The sequence below is a fragment of the Xyrauchen texanus genome, chromosome 28 (genome assembly GCF_025860055.1).
Source record: "Xyrauchen texanus isolate HMW12.3.18 chromosome 28, RBS_HiC_50CHRs, whole genome shotgun sequence".
In the NCBI taxonomy this organism is placed as follows: domain Eukaryota; kingdom Metazoa; phylum Chordata; class Actinopteri; order Cypriniformes; family Catostomidae; genus Xyrauchen; species Xyrauchen texanus.
The window spans coordinates 2,725,764-2,747,846 of NC_068303.1; the positions used below are offsets into that span (position 1 = coordinate 2,725,764).

The following is a 22,083-nucleotide window of genomic DNA, read 5'->3' on the forward strand; positions in this document are numbered from 1 at the left end:
GGCACAAATTCTACAAAAAACTTTTTCAGTGATAGTGTTTATTATTATTCACGAAAATAAATTATATCTGCTACTTTCTAAAAGAGACACATTTTTAAAAGAATTCAAGACCATTTCTGTAACAAAACATTTCTTCATACAGTATATAGATATATAAATTGTTGTCATTAAATAGCGAGGTCAACACATTAATTTAGACATTATGAATGGTGATTAGGGCTGGGCGGGGTAAACAAAAATCCAGATTTTATTTTTCCATTTGCCTTTTGATGATATTTGATATTTTCTGATGACTTGAGTTTGTTTGATTTACCCTAAAAAAAGAATCATAATTTGGACTAAACAGCAATCATTGTAAGTTAAAATCAGATTTTGAGATAGACTATTCACAAGTAGAATCTGCTGATGTGGACCATTCCCTAAAACAACAAAAAAAAAGGGTTAAAAGTTATCTGGAAGAGTTTAGATATTCATCTGTCCACAGTTAGACAAACTGTCTATAAATGGAGATGATTTAGTACTATAGGTACACTCACTAGAAGTGGCCGTTAGATATTCATCTGTCCACAGTTAGACAAACTGTCTATAAATGGAGATGATTTAGTACTATAGGTACACTCACTAGAAGTGGCCGTTAGATATTCATCTGTCCACAGTTAGACAAACTGTCTATAAATGGAGATGATTTAGTACTATAGGTACTCTCACTAGAAGTGGCCGTCCAGTCAATATGACTCAAAAGGCACACCACAGAATGCTCAATGAGGTCTAAACGAACCCTTGAGTGACAGATAAAGACTTATACGGAAAAGAGTCTACTATATGGAAAACATTAAACGGGTATGGTGTGTCCATGGCATTACATTACATCTGGTTGGTCGGTCAGTCACACTCTTCCTTGTCATTTCAGCATCCCTGTTTCAACATCTGAAGCTCTAATCAGATCCTAAAATCTCCCATGTGCAGAAAGTCACCACTCTTTTCAGCCACCAGAATCTCCATTGGAAATGAATGATTTTTTTTGTCTATAGTTTGCTTTACAATAATGCTACAAATGAACAGGGTTTACCTGTGTGTTGGTGACATAAAACCTCTGGTGACTCCACAATCTTACCACTCACTTTAGATAATAACAGTGTGTGTGTGTGTGTGTGTGTGTGTGTGTGTGTGTGTGTGTATGTGTGTGTTCCCTGTCCTTGAATGACACTTCAAACATCATTAGAGAGGGATACTAGGAGAAGAACGAAGGAAAACATCAAAGGAGAAGTGCTGATGAGACTCATGGGAGAGTGAGAGAGAGAGAGAGAGAGAGAGAGAGAGAGAGAGAGAGAGAGAGAGAGAGAGAGAGAGAGAGAGAGAGAGAAGCAGGAAAAATAGATTCCATGAAAAACCACATTGACATTGGCGTGACATCAGAGCTTGTCTGAGGGCATTTAATCAACATCCCTGATGTTCAATATATGATTCTTAAACACAAGAACATATAATATCAGGCATCTGCACATGACAGAGTTGAGACGAGCTGAGATCTGATCTTGGATCAGCGTGACCGTTGCAAAAGAGTCAGTTCTGAAAAGAAGGAAGTGATCGTTCATGCAGTGATTCAGAGGCATTTTTGCTTTGGATCGGAGCTTTGGAGTGCGTTATTGATTATCTATAAGAGACTATTCAGGACAGGAATACACACCTCACACTCTATTTCCCTCAAACACACACACATGTGTTTTCCATCATGGTGGGGACTGTCCATTGGCCTTTATTGTGTTGATACCGAGCTAATGGTATTTTCGATCCCTTACACCTAAACATAAGCCACACACATAGGTGGAAATCCCCCTATCTGAGGGTTGTCCCCCCCTAAAATATCATTAAAATATGTGTATTGTAAATAATATAATGATATATTATTAAAATAATTGTTTAAGAAGTAAAATAATACTAATTCGCCCCTGGCCACACACAAATCTTTTTGCAGTTTTACATTTTTATTATTAGGAACATTCCAAGTTCAATACGAGTTAAGCTCAATCGACAGCATTTGTGGCATAATGTTGATTTACAAGAAAAAAAAGAAAAAAAAATATCTGGGTTACAGCGAGGCACTTAAAAAAGAAGGGAATGGGGGCCAATCTGTAAACATTAAAATACTCAGTGTTTCAAAAGTAGACCAGTAGCCACAAGACATAAACAATATGTGTGTTAACATGTATCCAATGTTATATCTTTGTTGCCTTGATAATGTAACGTGGCAGAGCTAGGGGGTGGCCAGGGGTGGCCGTGGCCACCCCACTCGCAATTGCTGTTTTAGTAATTTTTAGGGGTAATTTTTTAACACAATTTAGTTCTTTAGAGTTGAAATCATCTCTGTACAAATGTACAAACTTAACATGTGCGCACACCAAAGTCGCCACTCACCCCCCCGCCCCATTGCCCCACAGTCTGACGATATAAGAATGCCACCCAAATATTTCTGTGCCACCACAGACTGATCGCTTGCCCCTGCCTGGCCACCCCTTTTGATAAACTCCTGGCTCCACCCATGAGTAAACCTTGTAATCCCAGTAAACCAGGGACGGATTACTGACCGGGCCAATGGGGCCAGTGCCCAGGGGCCCTCGACTACCCCTGGGCTTTAAGGCCCCCCACCGCTCAACTACTTTTGGGTGGAGGAGGCCCCTTGGAGCAAGCCACAATCCATCCATGCAGTAAACAACAATCTAAACAACTTTACAGCTCAAATAAATACTCAAGTTTTAACAGAAGAATTCATATAAGTGATTTTATAAAATTTTAAGCCTCACATTTCTGCCTTTAATCCCTCCAAAAATTGGCCCCATTGACTTCCAATGTAAGCGCCTCACTGTAACCACGAATTTAGCTTTTTTAAAAGAAAAGTAGGGACGAGTCGAAATCAGTTTTTATGCAGCCGTTGAGCTTAACTTGTATTGCACCCAGAATATTCCTTTACTAAATGTGTATTTGCAGGGTTGGGAGGGTTACTTTAAAAAAATATTCTGCTACATATTACAGAATACATGCTGTAAAATGTCATTTGTAACGTACCTACAGTAAATACTTTGGATTACACCTTCAGCACTGGCAAATTCTTTCACATATTTTGACTATTAACATGTAAGTAAAGTAAGAAAATACACTTATATATATACTGTGCGTGTGTGCATATATATATATATAAAATCTACTTAAGTAAATTGATCTTGTTTTAAGGATTTTTAGATATTTTTTACAGAAAAACCATATTTAAATTCTCTTTATGAATATGATCTTTGCAGTACATCTTTGCTCTAATATCAAAGTTCTTAATAGAGAAACCAAGTTATGCTCCAACATGCATTTTGTCATGAAATTAATTATAAAATATACTCGTGTCTGGTAACAGATGCACGTAAAATCAAGAAATAGCATTTTAGCTAAGCATAATGCTAAATGCTCACATGACCATTTACACAAGGTTACTTATTCTTGCTGCTCAAAACTTCAAAATCCCCCCACAGTGTACACAACGACATCCGTTTCTGATCGAATGTGGATTCTGTTCATAGAATGAGGCAGAAAATTCAGCGTTCTATACGATGTTCAAGGCTACATTGGTTAGCATATCTTGAAAAATAAGCTAACCGTATAAAAAAACATTGACAAGTCATGCAATCGTGTATTTATTGGATTTGTTTCATCTGTCAAAGTGTTTCTAACTGTTTTTTTTAAGCTGCAGAAACACAATGTAGCTACTCTATTAAGCGCCAAGACATCACATCCACCTTTTCACTCACAACAGTGTAAATTTGCATGAATGTAACACATCATAAGAAAGTGTTTCACCGCTGTTCAAATGCACTTTGGATCGCATCATTTATTTGTATAAATGTTTTCCATCTGAATAGACTAAACATTAAGTGAACCAAATGACAATAAAATGCAAAGTAATCTCTTCAGTAATCAAAATACTTTTTGAATGTAACTGTATTCTGATTACCAACCATTTAAATTGTAACTGTAGTGGAATACAGTTACTTATATTTTGTATTTTAAATACGTAATCCCGTTACTCCCCAAACCTGTATATTTGGTCTGCATAATGTAGATTGTGGCAGAGCGGAGGGCGGGGCCGGGTCGTGATCCTACACACCCGGACCCATATTAGGCCAATCAAGCCTCCGAGAGGGATAAAGGTCAACTGCAGAGGATAGTGCGAGAGAGAGAGAGATCGTTTACGGACATGTCCGTCATATGTGTATGTTTGTCTTTTGTTTAAGTTGGTAATTAAAATATGATTTACATTGTCAAGCCGGTTCTCGCCTCCTCCTTTCCATTGAACTGCGTTACATAGATAAAACCTGACCATACACACTGTATGGGACGTACCTCTGGAGTGACATCTCGTGGGGCGAAACCAGTTCCACCGGTGGTCAAAATCAGGTTCAACTCTTTCTCATCACACCAATTAAGCAGCGTTTCCTAGGCGACCATGCAAAGAAACAAACATCAGTTGACATTTACACTAAAAGCCAAAAGTTAAGCCCTACCTACTATCCAAACTATATTAGAGCGCTCTTTAAAGTAGCTCTGCTATAATCTAAATATAAAAACTATTGGTGATGTATATCATTTTATCACACAGTTCTCTACAACAATTGACTATGATTACTTAACCTAACTTTACAATATACCTTGATCTCATCGAGCTCATCAGGAACAATTTTGTATGCTGAGATGGTTCCTCCAAGCCTGGAAACACAAATCAAATCAGTGTTACAAGAACAAGGAAATACAATGGAATACATAAATACAGTATGCATCTACAGGGCTGTTTTCTATTATACAGCGCCATTCAGTGGCTATATCGAGAATGAGGACAAAAAGAGCAGAGGAAAGAAAGAGAGAGAGAGAGAGAGAGAGAGAGAGAGAGGCAGAAAAGCCTTCAGGCAGAAGGTGTTGAGCTGCAGACAGGTCTTATGTAAGGTCTCTTTTTCATTCTCTTTTTTCTGCGTGTTATTTTTAGGAAACTACAGCATCCTATCTCCTCGTGACAGAAGACATGGACCCTTACGGCTGTGAGTCACAATCAAATTTTGAGAGTGAATTGAGTGAACCGAAAAGTAATGAAGTTTCACGAGAAAAGAAAAGAAAAGGGATTCGATTATTTTTTCACACAGGCAATATTCTAAATCCAGTGCATCTACCTGTGTCAGAGAGACAGACTGTCTAACATCCCAAATACACACACAGACGCAGACTCGCTGCCACTAGATGCTGTAGTCCAAGTGGTTACCTTGGAAACGGAGGAACGAGCCTAAGCTATTTGCTATCAGTATAATGTTATTTATGCAAATAATGAACTCGGTAACACTCGAGGGTTACCATATTTTACTCTGACAGGTGTGACTATATATCGCTCTGGATACTGGAGAGTAAAGCATCTAGCCTACTGTTTTAGAAAATATCATTTGCAGAATATTCATATTCAAATAGAGATAAAAGGTGTATCTTGAAACAATAATAGATTACAATGTATTATGTACACAATGGCATTGAAGCATTTACATGTGCCATTGATCATGGTATAAATTTGGGGTGTGTGTGTTGTTTGGTTGGGTTTCAATCGCTTGTTGTGATTACTGGAGGGACACCAATCCCCCAATATTCTCAACTGAAAAGTAGTCCTGATCAGTTACTGAAACAAACCTGCAGTCTGGATCCGGAAGTAAAATCCCATTCATTTTTGCCATAGTGGACAATAACTTATATACCATTAAAAAAACACCTACCGTGATCTCCATGGTTGTTAATCGATGACATATGCTTCAGTTAAAGCCATCAGTCTGCATTATTCCAATTGTTTAATAGCAGAATTCCTGGTGAAGTACTACATTACCCATGATCCTAAAGAGAAACAATCTACCAATCAGAGAACGGCGGCCAACAAAGTGCACCAATGAGCTCTGCAGCGATCGCCCACTCCAATGACACACTGTGAATTACTCGAGTCATCGTCTTACACTCTAAAACTACTATATATTAGTAAATATCTGAATATTTTGCAATAAACTTAAAATACACAGATGAGCCAAAACATTATGACCACTCACAGGTGAAGTTAATAATGTTGATCATCTCCTAAAGGTCTGGGTAGATTAGATGGTGAGCAAACAATCAGTTCTCGTAGTCAACGTGTTGAATGCAGGAGTGAAGACCTGAGTGACTTTGACAAGGGCCAATTTGTTATGGCCAAACGACTGGGTCAGAGCATCTCTGAAACAGCAAGGCTTGTAGGGTGCGCCCGCTCAGCTGTGGTGAGTAACTACCGACAGTGGTCCGAACCGACAGAAGGTCTACCATGGCAAAAACCTACCTAAACATTGTTGCAGCCCAGGTACACCCCTCCATGGCAATGGTATTCCCTGAAGGCAGTGGCCTCTTTCAGCAGGATAATGCGCCCTGCCACACAGCACACATTGTACGGGAATGGTTTGAGGAACATGATGAAGAGTTCAAGGTGTTGCCCTGGCCTCACAATTCCCCAGATCTCAGTCAGATTGAGCATCTATAGGATGCGCTGGACCAACAAGTCCGATCCACGGTGGCTCCACCTCGCAACTTACAGGACTTGAAGGATCTGCTGGTAATGTTTTGGTGCCAGATACAAGAGTACACCTCCAGGGGCAGGTGGTCATAATGTTTTGGCTCAACAGTGTATTTTATTTAAATACTTTAAATCAAAAGTTTTATATTTTCTCATCATTTTTGATTCGATTACGTGATTTGCAATTCTTCTTGGGCAGACTTGGGGGGGGGGGGCAATGCAAGGAATTATTCTTGAAAAATGTCTTGATGAGGGCAAATGCAGCATTTCAAACTCAATTCAAAAGTAGGAATAAGTTATTAAAGACATATTAAAAAAGGGTTCAATCTATTTTTTTTTATGTTTGTTTCTGATATTTAATAACAGTTACACTTTAACATTATTCAAACATATTTGGACATTTTTAAAAGTCTTCGAGATCATATTGCTTTTATCTTGAATTATTCACATACTGTATGAGACCTTGAGGTAATCCTAAAGTAATCAAAAGTAATGTGATGACATCACTTTTTTTATTGTGATAATTTGATTATGTATTAGAAATTCTCCTCCCTGCCCAGTAGGTGGCAATATGCACCGAGAATGTGAATTGCCAAAAACTAAGTGAAAGTGAAAGTGGAGATTTATAGTAAAAAAAGGACTTAAATATTGATCTATTTCTCACCCACACATATAATTTTGCTTCTGAAGACATGGATTAAACAACTTGAGTCTTATGGACTACTTTTATGATGCCTTGATTTGCTTTTTGGAGCAAAGTTCTGGTCACCATTCACTTGCATTGTATGGACCTACAGAGCTGAAATATTCTTCTAAAAATCTTTGTGTTCAGCAGAAGAAAGAAAGTCAAACACATCTAGAATGGCACGAGGGTGGGTAAATGATGAGGGAATTTTTTTTAATTTTTGATGAACTGTCCCTTTAAAGACATTAAGTACATAATCTTGTATCTTTGTCTTTTTGTCAGATTTTCAAATACTTTTTTTGCTTCAAATATTGTAATGTTGTGATTCACCTTGGAGATGGTTGGTTTGGTTCTTGGTATAAAACTCTTTTATGAAGGATTTTATGAAATCCCTATGAAAATTTTTTTTTAAAAATGAATGGGACAAATAAGTACGCTTCCAAGATGGCTGAAAAAGTGGGCGGCTCGATTGTCAAGTCAAGTCATTTTATGTGTATAGCACTTTCCACAACACACATCGTTTCAAAGCAGCTTTACAGAAAATCATGCATTAACAGAAAATGAAACATATCTATAAATGATCACGGTTATGACATCACAATGATGAGAATATTAACATATGACAGCCCATTTTTACATATAAAAACCTATTCAGTATTTAGCAACTTGAACCATCCTGATGAACGATGTAAAATATGACATTATGTGGTGGTTAGCCAATCATAACAGAGGTCATGTACATATAGAAGTCTGAAAGGAAAAATATGTCGTCTTTTTAATTCTAAGGGCAGGTCTGCTTTGAGATGTAGCCGATTAAGCGTCACAGAGAGGATGGAAAACAGTCATTAAAACTTGTTCATGCAAAAAAAAACCTTGCCTAACATTATAAGTGGACCAGAGAAATAAAAAGATAAAAGCATCTGGCCTTTTAAGAAGAACGTGTACAGAGAAGTTGTCATTGCTGTTTGTAAAGGAGTTTGAAGCTTGACTTTAGCTCAAAGTTTCACACAGGATGCAACTATAAAGAAGGTAGGGGGAGTTACGGCGAGGTATTTAAATCAATGCTTTGTTAGTCGGGAAGGTGACTTTGCACAAAGACAGAAAGTAGGCGCATCTGAAAGTTTTGTGATGGAGGATTTGACGGTACATTCAGGGTGAAGATGAAGATGATGTCTGCGTACAGTATTATTTATGCAATATTGAATAGACCGTACAAAACTTGCTGGCCATGATGAGGGTGTTCTAGGCGGCTGCCAGGGCGTTTAGGTGGTTAAATGCATGAAAAGTCCCATAGACTTATATTAAAGGGGGGACTGAGCCATATCTACAGATCAGTATATCACAGGGTTGGCTCTTTTGACTTAGTAAGAAACCACCTACTGTAGCAATGCCCTAGCAACCACCAACAACACCCTAGCAACTGCATGGCAACACAATAAAAGAGCACTCAGAACTCAAGCACCACTCACATTTTATTCAGAAATACAGAAATATATATTTTTCAATTTAGTATCTTTACTGTTAAGAGAAAAAAGGCAATACATTTCATGACAGTCATTTTTTTCTAATGCATATTTCAGCGAGAGATTACTTGGTGTTGAATATTTCAGTGGGTTTCTGATTGAGGAGTCATAATCATCGTACAACAGAATTCAAGTCTTAATGAAATTCAAACGATGTTGCATTTTGGCCCAGTGGCAAAATCATCGAGTTAATTGTTTTGTAATAGTCCAACTGGAGATATTTAAGCGTCAAAGTGAGCCAGTGTGTGGAAATCATTTGTCCTGGGGAACCGACTGTTGAGCTGGGCTAAAAATGAAATATTACAGACCTTCGTAAAAAATTATTTCCAGACGTTCTGGAAGCAGAAGAGGAGGGGAACAGGAAGTGAGGTGGAAACTAAACCAAGAAGAAAGAGGTTGGTGATGTATTATGTTCAGAATGGAACACTAGTCTACTGCATACTACACAGTACACACTACACTCCATACTTGTTTTTTAAATAGTATGTAAAACTGTATTCAGTATGCAACAATAAATGTTTTAAACAGTGGTAAGCTAAACTCCTGTCACATGATCTTACTACATTAAATGTTAAATTCAGCGAGTGGCATAAAGCTAGCATTTCATAAATAAACACGGTCATTTTGTGCCAATAGTGAGTAAAAATGTCAACTTTTGGCAGTCAAATCAAACAATGAGTCAAGAAAGAGATGATGATAAATTCTGTTTATTCATCACACTTGATAGATCAAGTACACAACATTAGTATTCTGTTTTCTGTATACAGGACATTATCCCCAAATGTTATAGCTTAGCAAACACAGAATGTTCCCCTAATGTTAGCATATGGTTCCCGAGAACCAATTTCTATGTTCTAGGGACGTTCTCTTTAGATTTTATCTTTATAATGTTTCACTTTATATTAGGTGTCTTTATAATGCATTGTAAAGGCGTTATAAATGCATTATACTGAATTCATAATGTCTCATAATGCACATTGTAATAAGTTATAACTTCTCATAAATAATTATAACTACAGTTATAAAACATTACAAGATTTCCCCTTTCATAGTTATGCTTTAGAATATAATGCATTATAACACAAGCAACATCTAATCTTAATGCAGCAGAAGCTTATAAAGTTAATATTATAAGTGCTGTATAGTGTAAACAGTCAAAAGGCTTTATGACATCATCGTATTATATGTGTTCTTTACCTGCTTTAAGTAAAGTTACAAAAGTATCTTCTTATAAACAGGCATAACATAAACTTGTAACATGCAATACATACACAAGTCCAACTTATATAGCGGAAGTTATTTATAAATAAGTCTCCAAATAACATGCACAAACATTCAAGTTTATTGAATATATTGAGTACAGTATAGAATCACTTCTTCACTTATTTTTGGGTGTGTTTACATGTCAACAAATATATGTTTTTCTCTTGAGAGACATTCTGATATATATTAATCATGTAGCTTTACAAGTGTATCACGTAATATCTCAAAATGTACATTAAATGTGTGTTATTTTGTGCATGTGTAATGTGCTGTATATAACTTCCAGCAATGTCTTATAACCACTTAAACATATCTGATGGATGTTTATAAGAAGACTTTTGTCTTTTATCACTTTACTTAAAGCATACACACACACACACACACATATACATATATATATATATATATATATATACACATATACACACAACAACAGTTAGTTCCGGTCCTCGAATCTGATTGGTCAAGAGATGTTCCATGAGCACTGATGGTCTGACACTATTAGCACCCGGACGCTTCACTGTGTGTGTATCACTCAACTTGTGTTCGTGCCGTTCTAAACTAAAGTGTAAGAGCAGTGCAGATGTGTTAGGAACTACTGTTTGTCTTTTTTTACATTACATTTGTTAGCCAGGAGGGGGTGGCAAAAGATCCCTTTTATGGGTAATATGAGCCATTTAGGTGACGTGAAGTGAATTTCGCATCAGCCAGTGTTTACATACAGCACTCCGTGATCACTTGTATTACTACTAAAGCTAGGAAATGGCTTTAAATGGCTTTAAACGAACAACTTCAGCATTTCGGCTCATCACAGCTGAGAGACCAAACAGACTGATTAATTATACAAACTGGTGCTTACCTCTTATCGGACTTTACACATTGGAGTGGGCACACTGTCTAAAATGGCGGAGGACATTGCGGTTTCTATAGTGAATGACTCTTGCAAATGGCTATTCCACTGAGAAAGCTGGATCTTCAGAAAGCTGACAGCATCTCTGCTTGGGTGTGGCAAAAGGTGATCGCACATGCTATCTCTCTCTCTCTCTCTTCACACACACATCCATCTGTCCTTGTTTATCCAATAACTAACAAGAAACAGCACAAGCACAATTATTCCTGAAGTGACCTTTCTGAATTACTAATGGAGGTTTGGACGCATCATTTGTTTTGAACCAGCAATGGCAGATTCCGATCCGCCGCATAATATAGAAGTTCCCTGCACAAATGCGTTTTTATGACCGTACTCGAGAATAAATTCTAAGAATGGACGCAAAGTATTTTCATGTCCCCAACTGACAATATCCTTCATGAAGTGAGTGGGTCATTCTGTGGTGCTTGCGTTGCAGCCGAGCGGGCCTGACTCATTGAACATTCACTTGACTGTCCGAGGAAACTGGGCGCCTTTTTTGTTTCTTTTATGCTGGTTCCGCCTAGCGGCTGGAGTTTGTTTTGTATAGTAAGACTCCTTCGGGACGGTTATGAATCTACATATTCTTTGTGTTTATACAGCATATTGGCTGGAGTTTGTTTAATAGATTTTCTTCTGTTATGTAATTCTGTCTCACAAAATTTGTATAGAAACACGGAACTTGAGCAATCCGATGGCAAAATGTTCATGGGGCTCTCGATCAAGTAAGAGCAGGGGAGTCATTACATTGATAAGTAAACATCTCCAATTCAAATGATTAAGTACATTGTAGTTAAAGACAACCAACATAGAGTGAGTCCTTTATAACTATGAAATAACGTTCCCAGAATGCTGCAGGGAGGTTTTTGTGATACAATCTAAGAAGTATTTACACAGAATGCTTTCTAACACTTTTCTTATTTTTTGGTTTTATTTTTGTTACCATAAACTAACATTCCCAGAACTTTGCAGGGTTTTTGCGTGAAAACCCATCCAGGTATTCCAAGCATTCTGAAACTTTCCATACTGTGTACTATAGTATAAGTACTATACAGTACACACATTCAAAATAGTACCATTAGTAGAGTTCCCAAACCTTTTGACCAATACATTTCCATGGTCTTTCCATGACTTTTCCAGTTATTTGAGATTATAGAATAAATCTAACAATATTTAGAGAGGTTTATCCTTAAAACAACAAGAAATAAAAGGCATTTAAGGTTATATATATAATATACAGTATAATATATTCCCTTAAAAAAAAGTCATATTTTCTTATGCAGTTTCGCTTAAGTAAATATTTCTTTATTTTAAGATGTCGATTTTTTTCTGGCAAAAATATATATATTTTTTGTAGTGTAAAAATATATATATAAAAAATGGCTATCAAATTAAATATAAACCTAATTGAATTATTTGACTGACAAAAGTTGACATTTTACTCAAAAAAAAAATGTTTATATGTATTTGTGTGTATTTATAAGATGATGTAGATTTTGTTACTGGCATAAATACTGATTTCGAATTGTATTTATTTATTTTTTGCACTATTACTAAGACTTTTCCACTATTTTTACTGATATTTCCAGGTTTTCCATGACTAAACTCTGTACTAGTATGGAACTGATATTCTGAAAATATCTACGGTATGTCTGGAGGGATTGCATCAACTTTTCTTCCTAAACTTTTGTTAAAGAATTGTCTAGAAAACAGATCTTCCTACAATTAAAAAAAATGGAAGAAATGACATCCTCCAATGCTAGCATACATTTTCCATGATATTTTTGGCACAGTGTCAGAGTTGCATTTTCCCTTCCTAGTGCCAAAGACGTTTGCCCAGTCTTTCTCGGTCTAATGGAAGAGTTATGACTGTTTAATCGAGCGCTGCTGTCATATGGACCCCGCCACAGTTAAAAACATCATTCCTGGCCTCGCCGCATTCCTCAGGGTATGAATAAAAGAAAGACAGACAGAGAGAGAGAGAGAGCTACACACATCTGTGACCCAGCTTTACGGGCCTACTTCAGTTCTGGATGTGCTCCCAAACGAAGGCCATCAGCTGCTGTTATGTAATTAATAATGGAGTGCCTTTGTGCTGAATGGCGAGTTTCGGCACATTTTAAAGCGCTGCTGAAGGGCACAGGGACCCTCACTGACACACTATGTGAAAACACTCTTAGGGGGCGTTCACATAAGACACGTTCTTGTGTTATAAACAGCTGGATGGAGCGCAGCTGAAAGGAACAGAATGCAGGGGTCGCGAGACGTGTTTTAAAAGTACTTCAAACTAGTGCAGAATTCATGGTGCGAGATCTGATGCAAGCAAAAAAGTCCCTCTGACGCATACGGAATTTAAAAAACAACAAGTTATTTTAAACAGGAGCGCAACGGAATGGAACTGAAATGTGACCCAGACATGTTTTCGTTAGATTTACTCAAATATGAAATAAAACTCGAAGAGCTTTCATACACATGATGCTGGAACAACATTTTCTCAGTGAACCGTAGACAGACTATTTCAACATGCAGAAGGTCAGCTTTCTCTCTCAGTCTATCTAACAAGGGTCAGTGAAAGATGAGCCACATGTCACCCATCTGATTTATTCACTGGTTATTTTTAGTGCCGCCAATTAGTGAAACTGACAGTGGATGTAACAGCTAGAGTCGCGTGAGGACAAGAGCGCAGCAGAAAGCCGTCCTGTCCGCCCATCCTCTTCTCGTCTGATGTCTCTCTGTCCTCCATCGGAACGGGCTGCGTTCACACTTAACACACAACCTTTATCTGTGTCGTCCCTCAGCACCTGTCATCTCTTTCCCCAAACCCACTTGAGTTTTATCTGTCTCACCTGACAGCTCTTTCAAAGACTTTCTGCAGCGAACACTCCCTAATCGTTCATGAAAAGTGTGCAGCACCGCTTATGTGTGTTGTATTGATAAAAATGGCACATCTTTCAGTCTGAGATATGCTTCACACACATTTCATTCCTGTACTATTACATTACAAAATAACACTTGGCCTTTACAAGTAAATCTGACATTGATATCCATCAGGGCTTCAATGTAACCACACGTTTCACGTGCAAAACACCAGAGGGAACCCTGGATGAGCACTCAATGGATATCCTGACATCAATGTCTCCAAATAAACATGAATGAAGAAGAGTCATGTTTGGAATATTATGTTTAGTATATACTCAAACAAAGGAGTTTTGCTGCTTGTATTCTAGTATTCTAGAACATTACATTACATCTTGATTTCATTACGTTAAATGGAATTCCCAAGTTTTGGGACTACATTGATACTTTTTGTGGTGTAAATGTAGCATTGATGAAACTGGGCAGGAGATTTCCATTTCCCAGCATAATTAAGTGTTATTTTGTGTTTTTGCGCAAGCTGAATATAAAGATGGATACTTGCTAGTGTTTAATGTTTTGTTATGTTGGAGTTTTGGGGTTACCATTATGCACTGTAAAACCCGATAAGTTGAGAGTACTCAAAACTTTTGTTGTAACCCTTGTAGACGAGATGAGACAGGAAATGGCAGGGGAGAAGAGTGGGAATAGAATCGGGAAAGGACCTCACAAGCCGGGATTCGAATTCGGGTCACCTGCGACGCATTAGCGCCACATGTCATGAGTGCAGCCTGCTAGGCTACAGCTCTGACATGTTTTGAAAAGTCCATAAATGTAAAAAAGACGTTGGTGAAAAATGATTTTTTACTCAAAAACATAGACTCAAATCAAATTTAAGAAAGCATAGAAGTTTAACTAAATAACTGGTATTGATTGCTACACCGATAATGTTTCTAAGGGTGTGTTCACACTTGACAGGTTCGATTAAAACGAACTCTGGTGCGATTGCTCTGTTAGTGTGAATGCTGTCATCCGAACCTTGGTGCGGACTAAACGAGCGGACCAAGACCGCCGAATAGTGGGTCTTGGTCCGCTTCCAAACGAACTCTGGTGCGGTTTGATTGATATATGAACGCAACATGGACCAAAGACTTCTAAACGGACCAAAAACAGGAAGTAATTTGCCTAATACCTAATAGGAGCTATGTTGCCCATTACAGTTCGGGACCATTACATCCAACGAGCGCATTTCGCCAGCATAGTTTTGGATGTTCGCTAAGTTACATCAGAAAATATACGTCATTAAAGCTGTCCAATCAGGTCGGGACTTTTCCTGAACTAGGTTCAGTGTTAAAAATGCCAGTGTGAACGCTAAACGAACAAGGACTAAATGTATCATTTTCATTTTTGGTCCTGACCGAGAGGACCAAGAGAACCGCACTACAAGTTTGAACAAACCCTAAGTTAGTAGTACTGTTCGGGTTTACAGAGTGATGAAGAGTGGAGCTTGAGCTAACAATGAGCACATGTAGCTGTCACATGTGAAATTGATTGCTTGCTTCGTTGAGGAATTGCTGTGCTAACCAAAGCATAGTTACTAAACTTTATTTAAGTTTGATTGACACACTGTAAAATCGATCTAGTTGACCTTACTTTGATTTTTTTATGGCAATCGGTTTGGGTGCCTTTTTAAGTAAACGTACTTATTTGTCTCAAGTAAAATTTACTTAATCTTTTAAAGTAACGTTTAGTAGTTACAAGACAACTGAACTCATCTGTGATTAAAGTATCAATCAGCAGGTCTTATACAGTAAAGGGGAATTTAGGACTGAAATCTCGGTTAGCCATATGGCACGTTGGAGTCTCGTCGGTACCGGCATCTCCGGCATGGGAGGCGGGTGCGCTAACAAGGAGGCTAAATGCTAGCAACAGTCGCTAGTGCACCTCTTGATCATCAATCATCAACCAACTACAAAAACAACAAAAGAGCTATTTTGTTTTTTACTGTAGAGTTATTGTAGTGATGCATAATACATCTATTAATTTATCAAAGCAACTTCTAAAGGTTCCTCTGTGACTTCATGTTTTGAAATGAAATCAAGAAACATTAATAGGTTCTTCTATTTATGACATCATATCATATTTGAATGGTTCTCCTATGACATCATATGAACGTTAGAAGGTTCCCTTGTGGCCTCAGGGTGTAAAACCCTTTTCAAAACCCCCATTTCTAACAGTATATATTGGCATACTACAGTATTTTTGATGGTTTAAATGGTGTGAAAAGCAAGAGTTAAGAGTCAACCAGATATATCGTGTGTGTGTGTGTGTGTGTGTGTGTGTGTGTGTGTGTGTGTGTGTGTGTGTGTGTGTGTGTGTGTGCTGTCAATGTCACTCACAGGGACGGGTCGTGCACGAGGTCTTTGAGGTTGATCCCGCTGCGGTCCTCAGCGAGATTTCGAAAGCAGCTGTCACTTACTGCCAAACAAACAGAAAGAGGACATTACAGGATTAACGTAACAGAGTATTTTTGCTGTTCAAATAATGTTACAAATCATACAACCGCAAGGGTGGGATGCATGTATTCACAATAAAGTGCAGCTGTGCCCGCATACTTTATTTATTTATAAGTATTCAGGTAGTACCATTTATTGGGATTTCATAAAATCCGTCATGAAAGAGTTGTAAGTCATAAACAAAACCAACCATCTCCGAGGTGAATCACAACATTACAAACTTTCATTTAAAGTAAAACTGTTTTTGAAAATCAAACTAAAAGACAAAAGGTACAAGACTGTGTACTGTGTATGACTTTAATAAGGGAATGAACAACGCAACGCAACGCATCATTTAATTCATTCAGTTCAGGAGATTCTGTGCTGTCAGTAAAGGGTTTCAATGCAAGAGTCATGTGACAAAACAACATGGTGCTGACCACAGCGAAGTTTGTCTTTGGGAGAAATGCCAACAAAACTATATCTGGTCAAAAACCTAATTAAGTTTTTACATTGAAACCTGTTTGAGTCAAAAGAGTCATACAATATGCCATTTTTTGCCAAACGCCACGCTGATAAACACAATGTACACTGATGTGTATTTAAGCACATTTTTCCTTAGAAATCATATATTGACTGTGCAGTCACACTGAGAATCAATGGATGCATCCAAAAGCTGCAAAATGTGTCTTTCAGAGGTTTATATGGAGTTAGGATGAAAATAAGGTACATTTCAAACTGTTCTGAGACCAGTGCAGACAGACAGCACACTGGAGGTTTAGTAATGCACTAAATAGGGTGCAAGGCGAGTAGTGCATCCTATAGCTCTCTATGCAGTTAAGTGCGTTCACTCCTAAAATCCAGTCAAAAGTTCAGTTTCAGGCTGCAGATGATGTTTGGATCACTCGACATGTTTGACACACATGTGACGATGATCATCAGTTCATAGATTCAACATTTATAATGTATCATTTTATTTTAACATGGTTGGCAGCGATTGGACGACTTTGTCCCACTGTCCACATATGTGGACATACGTTTTTAGGAAAACTGTTTGCTCTAGATTTTGTTTTGTGCTTGTTTATTAGGTGCTACTGGCTACAAATCAAAAAAAGGGAAATGGAAAATGAACACAGCAGTCACACTCGGGTCTCAGGAGGTTAAATTGTGGGAGTCTGGGAGTGTGAGTGAGATAAATTTGGGGTATGCCCATGAAATTAAATGAAGTATTACTGCACCCTGGAGATTTACAAATGGGGGTGGAAACTCCAAAAGAGGCGGCACTAACACCCACAGTTAGGGGCTAGTATGTCTTTGATAGCGGTTTGGAGCTTCCACCCCTTTTTTGGAGTTCTGCAAGCAGCTATATCCTTCTCAAGATTTTGGGTGATGTGGGGGTGTATCACACCCTTGAACCCCCCCCCAAAATTCAGTCCTAATGAACTGTTAGAGTTAAAGAACGTACATGGACCAAAGAATTTCCAAAGCCTTCATTTATGACAACAGCGAGGAGTTAAAACAGAAGATCAGCACACGCATATATGCAAAAAAGAGAAAGAGATGAAGATGGTGATGAAGAGGATCTGCAGTGGAGTCAAGCTTTAAAGGAATGTTAATGCAGCCATTACAAGATAGGATAAGACACAGAATACAGAATAAGAGAGAGCGAGAATGTGAACATGTTTTTGGGCTTGTTGGGTGTTCCAGCATTTAGCTCAATAAAGCTGATGGATATCTGATTTACTCTCTTTATAAGGTCATGACATGGTTTGTTGATTCATGGATTCTATACTAGCTCTACCCTGCATCATAGTCGAGATACTGTATTTAAGACTAACCAAATCCAAATTGGACTTTAAGTCCTTGTCAGTGATTTCTGAGGTCAACTGCATGCTCTTGTACTCCTAAAAGTTGAAATCTCTTTGCACTGTTTTTCAATTATTTTTCTATGTAAACATGCATTACACAGACATCTTCGACCATTGCGCTAACATCTCTCTGTTCTTTCGCATATGAGTGTCAAACGCGTCTCGAGACACCTGCGTTCTGTTATATTTGTTGCACCACGTAACGCGTTTGGTCTGAACAGCCCTTAAAGGAAAAGCTTTGAACACCTTGAAACTCGAGATGATTTCCAGAGAGATTCTTAAATCAAAAGTCTGTTACTCCAGAAATAGGCAAATGTTTGTCTGCATTCATTATGTTCGACAGCTGTTAATTGGATTATGCTAATGTATAACAAGGTCACGCTTTATTACAATCTTACGTTTCCTTCAAGAGTTGCTGAGTTTACAGGGGTACAGTTCAAATGAAGCAGTGCTGCCGTGATGCATGTGTGATCGGTACACAGACCAAAAGGCAACAGGATATGAGCTGTTTGAAGCTCACAATGTGATAATTAGGAATGGATTAATTAATCAGTGCTAAACCTTGAACAAGAAAACATGCAAAAAACAAAACAAAAACAGATACAAACTAATGACAAGTTATTCGAGGGGAGAACGGCAAACAAATGCATTGTAGTGAAAATGGAAGAACAATGTCTTTCTCTGCAGACACTGAAATGCAAGTTACAAGACGATCCACTCAACATGAAAGCCTGTTTCCGCAACATAAAAAAGTGCTTTAGGATGTCATATTTATGATATGCTAAGTGATATTTATAAGATAAAAAGTTCTAATTATTAGATGTCATAATAATGAGATAAAAAGTCCTAATTATAAGATACGTATGTAGTAAATGTCAATTTATGGGATTTAAAGACATAATTATGAGACACAAAGTAATATTTACGAGATAACATATTTAAGAGGTAAGTCATAATTCTAAGATAAAAAGGTCCTAATTAAAAGATACATATTCAACATTTTTAGTAAACATTTGAGAAAGAAATAATTATGATATTTATGTAATATTTATGACATAAATCATAATTATGAGATGCTAATTAGTATTAATGAGATTGAAAGTCATAATTATGAGATACTAAGTAATATTTATGAGATAATAAGTCATAATTATGAGATGCTAATTAGTATGAATGAGATTGAACATAATTATGAGATACTAAGTAATATTTATGAGATTGAAAGTCATAATTATGAGATACTAAGTAATATTTATGAGATTGAAAGTCAGAATTATGAGATACTAAGTAATATTTATGAGATAATAAGTCATAATTATGAGATGCTAATTAGTATTAATGAGATTGAACATCATAATTATGAGGTACTAAGTAATATTTATGAGATTGAAAGTCATAATTATGAGATACTAAGTAATATTTATGAGATTGAAAGTCAGAATTATGAGATACTAAGTAATATTTATGAGATAATAAGTCATAATTATGAGATGCCAATTAGTATTAATGAGATTGAACATCATAATTATGAGGTACTAAGTAATATTTATGAGATTGAAAGTCATAATTATGAGATACTAAGTAATATTTATGAGATAATAAGTCATAATTATGAGATGCTAATTAGTATTAATGAGATTGAACATAATTATGAGGTACTAAGTAATATTTATGAGATTGAAAGTCATAATTATGAGATACTAAGTAATATTTATGAGATTGAAAGTCATAATTATGAGATACTAAGTAATATTTACAAGATAATAAGTCATAATTATGAGATACTAAGTAATATTTTTGAGATAATAAGTCACAATTATGAGATACTAAGTAATATTTTTGAGATAATAAGTCATAATTATGAGATACTAAGTCATATTTATGAGATTGAAAGTCATAATTATGAGATACTAAGTAATATTTATGAGATTGAAAGTCATAATTATGAGATACTAAGTAATATTTATGAGATTGAAAGTCATAATTATGAGATACTAAGTAATATTTATGAGATAATAAGTCATAATTATGAGATACTAAGTAATATTTACCAGATAATAAGTCATAATTATGAGATACAAAGGCAAAATTATGAGATAATAAGTCATAATTATGAGATACAAAGGCAAAATTATGAGATAATAAGTCATAATTATGAGATACTAAGTAATATTTATGAGATAATAAGTCATAATTATGAGATACAAAGGCAAAATTATGAGACAGTGAATCAAAATGAATTAAGAATTAATAAAAGTAATAATTATGAGATGCTGAGAAATCTTTAATAGATAAAAGACCTAATTCTGAGATATATCATTAAATCTCATAATCAAGACTTACTTTTTCATAATTTGGATTGCTCACATTTATGACTTTTAATCTCATAATTATGACTTAGTTTCTCAAAATTATGTTTTTATATATAAATGATGACATTAAATACAGTATAATAAATATGATTTAGTATCTCATAAGCATTTTCATTGTGATGGAAATAAGCTTCCATATGATTAAATGCAATGCATGATTTACACCGTTTATTGTTTTTTTTAAATGCATATAGTTCAACTTATAATTCACAGCTGTGCCATAAACATGGGGAATGTTACCATGAAATGGGCTGTTTAGAATAGCATACTGTCCTACTAATATTAGTAATTTTTCAGTATGATACTTGCCAAAATGTTGAGTATACAAGAGATAACAATGCATTGAATGTTCAGAATAGCATAATATTCAGTACGATTCCTATTAATAATATCTCTGCAATAATATTATGTTTACTGTGCACAGTATATGTTTTTTATGTTCATGGAATTCCAGAATGACCTACATTTGCCAAAATGTGCAGCATACAACAATAATGCAATGTGCTCGACTTGACCTTCCGTTTCCAGTGTAATGAATGAACTGAATGTAATATAAACCACTAACTCTTTTTTTTTACTAATAAGTGTATTTGACTGGACTGCCACGAGCTAGATATTTTTTTTGATTTATTTATTTTTTACATAAGATGCATTTAAAAATGCACAATAATAACATGTTTATGTCCAAAATGATCACAAAGATGATGACAACAATGTAAAATATACTACTGTTGTTCATTCTCGAACATATGTCAACTTTGATCTATTTGTTATATGAAGGTCACATTAAAACTGACTTGAAACCTTTTTACCAGGCATTCATTCATTTTGGTAGTTTTCAAATGCCTTTTACAGATATACAGATCATATATATATATATATATATATATATTGTAAATAATTCTATTAAACCCAAAACAGAATTTGTATGAGCTGGATCCAATTTTACGTTTACATTATGTACTACAGAGTATGCACTAGGCATTATGCTAGTATTCAATCTGATTCATACTGTTCAATTTCTTAAATAGTAGGCACTTGGCCAAAGACAGTATATTCTGTATAGATTTCCTTCAGGACCACCTCTAAGAAATGCCCTATTACCACCCTGTTTGACACTGATGGCATGCAAGCTAATATAATTAAAGAAAGGGTTACATTCTCAGCTCTTAACCAATAGGTTTTGCAGGAGATGACATCACTGCTTTGTTAGCTTGCATGTCTTATTGGTTAGCAGGGTATCAAATGAGGCCAGAGGCCCAAGGGATGTAGATTACAGCAGCTTACTGCTGTTTATCAAGGCAGCCTTTGTAAAAAAGGAGGGGCGGACATTAAACCTGGGGGAGAGAGAGCTGGATGCTGCACCAGTCCAGTATAGAGAGAGAGAGAGAGAGAGAGACCATGCAGTTGTACACATATCAGCTTCTTAATTCTACAGCTGGGTAAATTTCCAAATTAATAAAGGTTTCACGGTGCTGTGGAAAATATAGTAACAGCAGATAAGATAATCTAATAT

General features: G+C 36.4%; 1 protein-coding gene across 6 annotated transcripts in view; it reads right to left on the reverse strand.

The window, feature by feature from the left end:
- The window catches only part of gphnb (gephyrin b), a 92,424-nt gene that overhangs the window by 49,770 nt on the left and 20,571 nt on the right, over positions 1-22,083 (reverse strand). For all 6 annotated transcript variants that reach the window (XM_052095594.1, XM_052095593.1, XM_052095591.1 and 3 more), the window contains exons 2-4: positions 16,232-16,310; positions 4,689-4,746; positions 4,384-4,476 (exon numbers count right to left, since the gene is read on the reverse strand). In XM_052095594.1, coding sequence (XP_051951554.1) covers positions 4,384-4,476; positions 4,689-4,746; positions 16,232-16,310 — 230 coding nt within the window. The remainder of the gene's footprint in view (positions 1-4,383; positions 4,477-4,688; positions 4,747-16,231; positions 16,311-22,083) is intronic.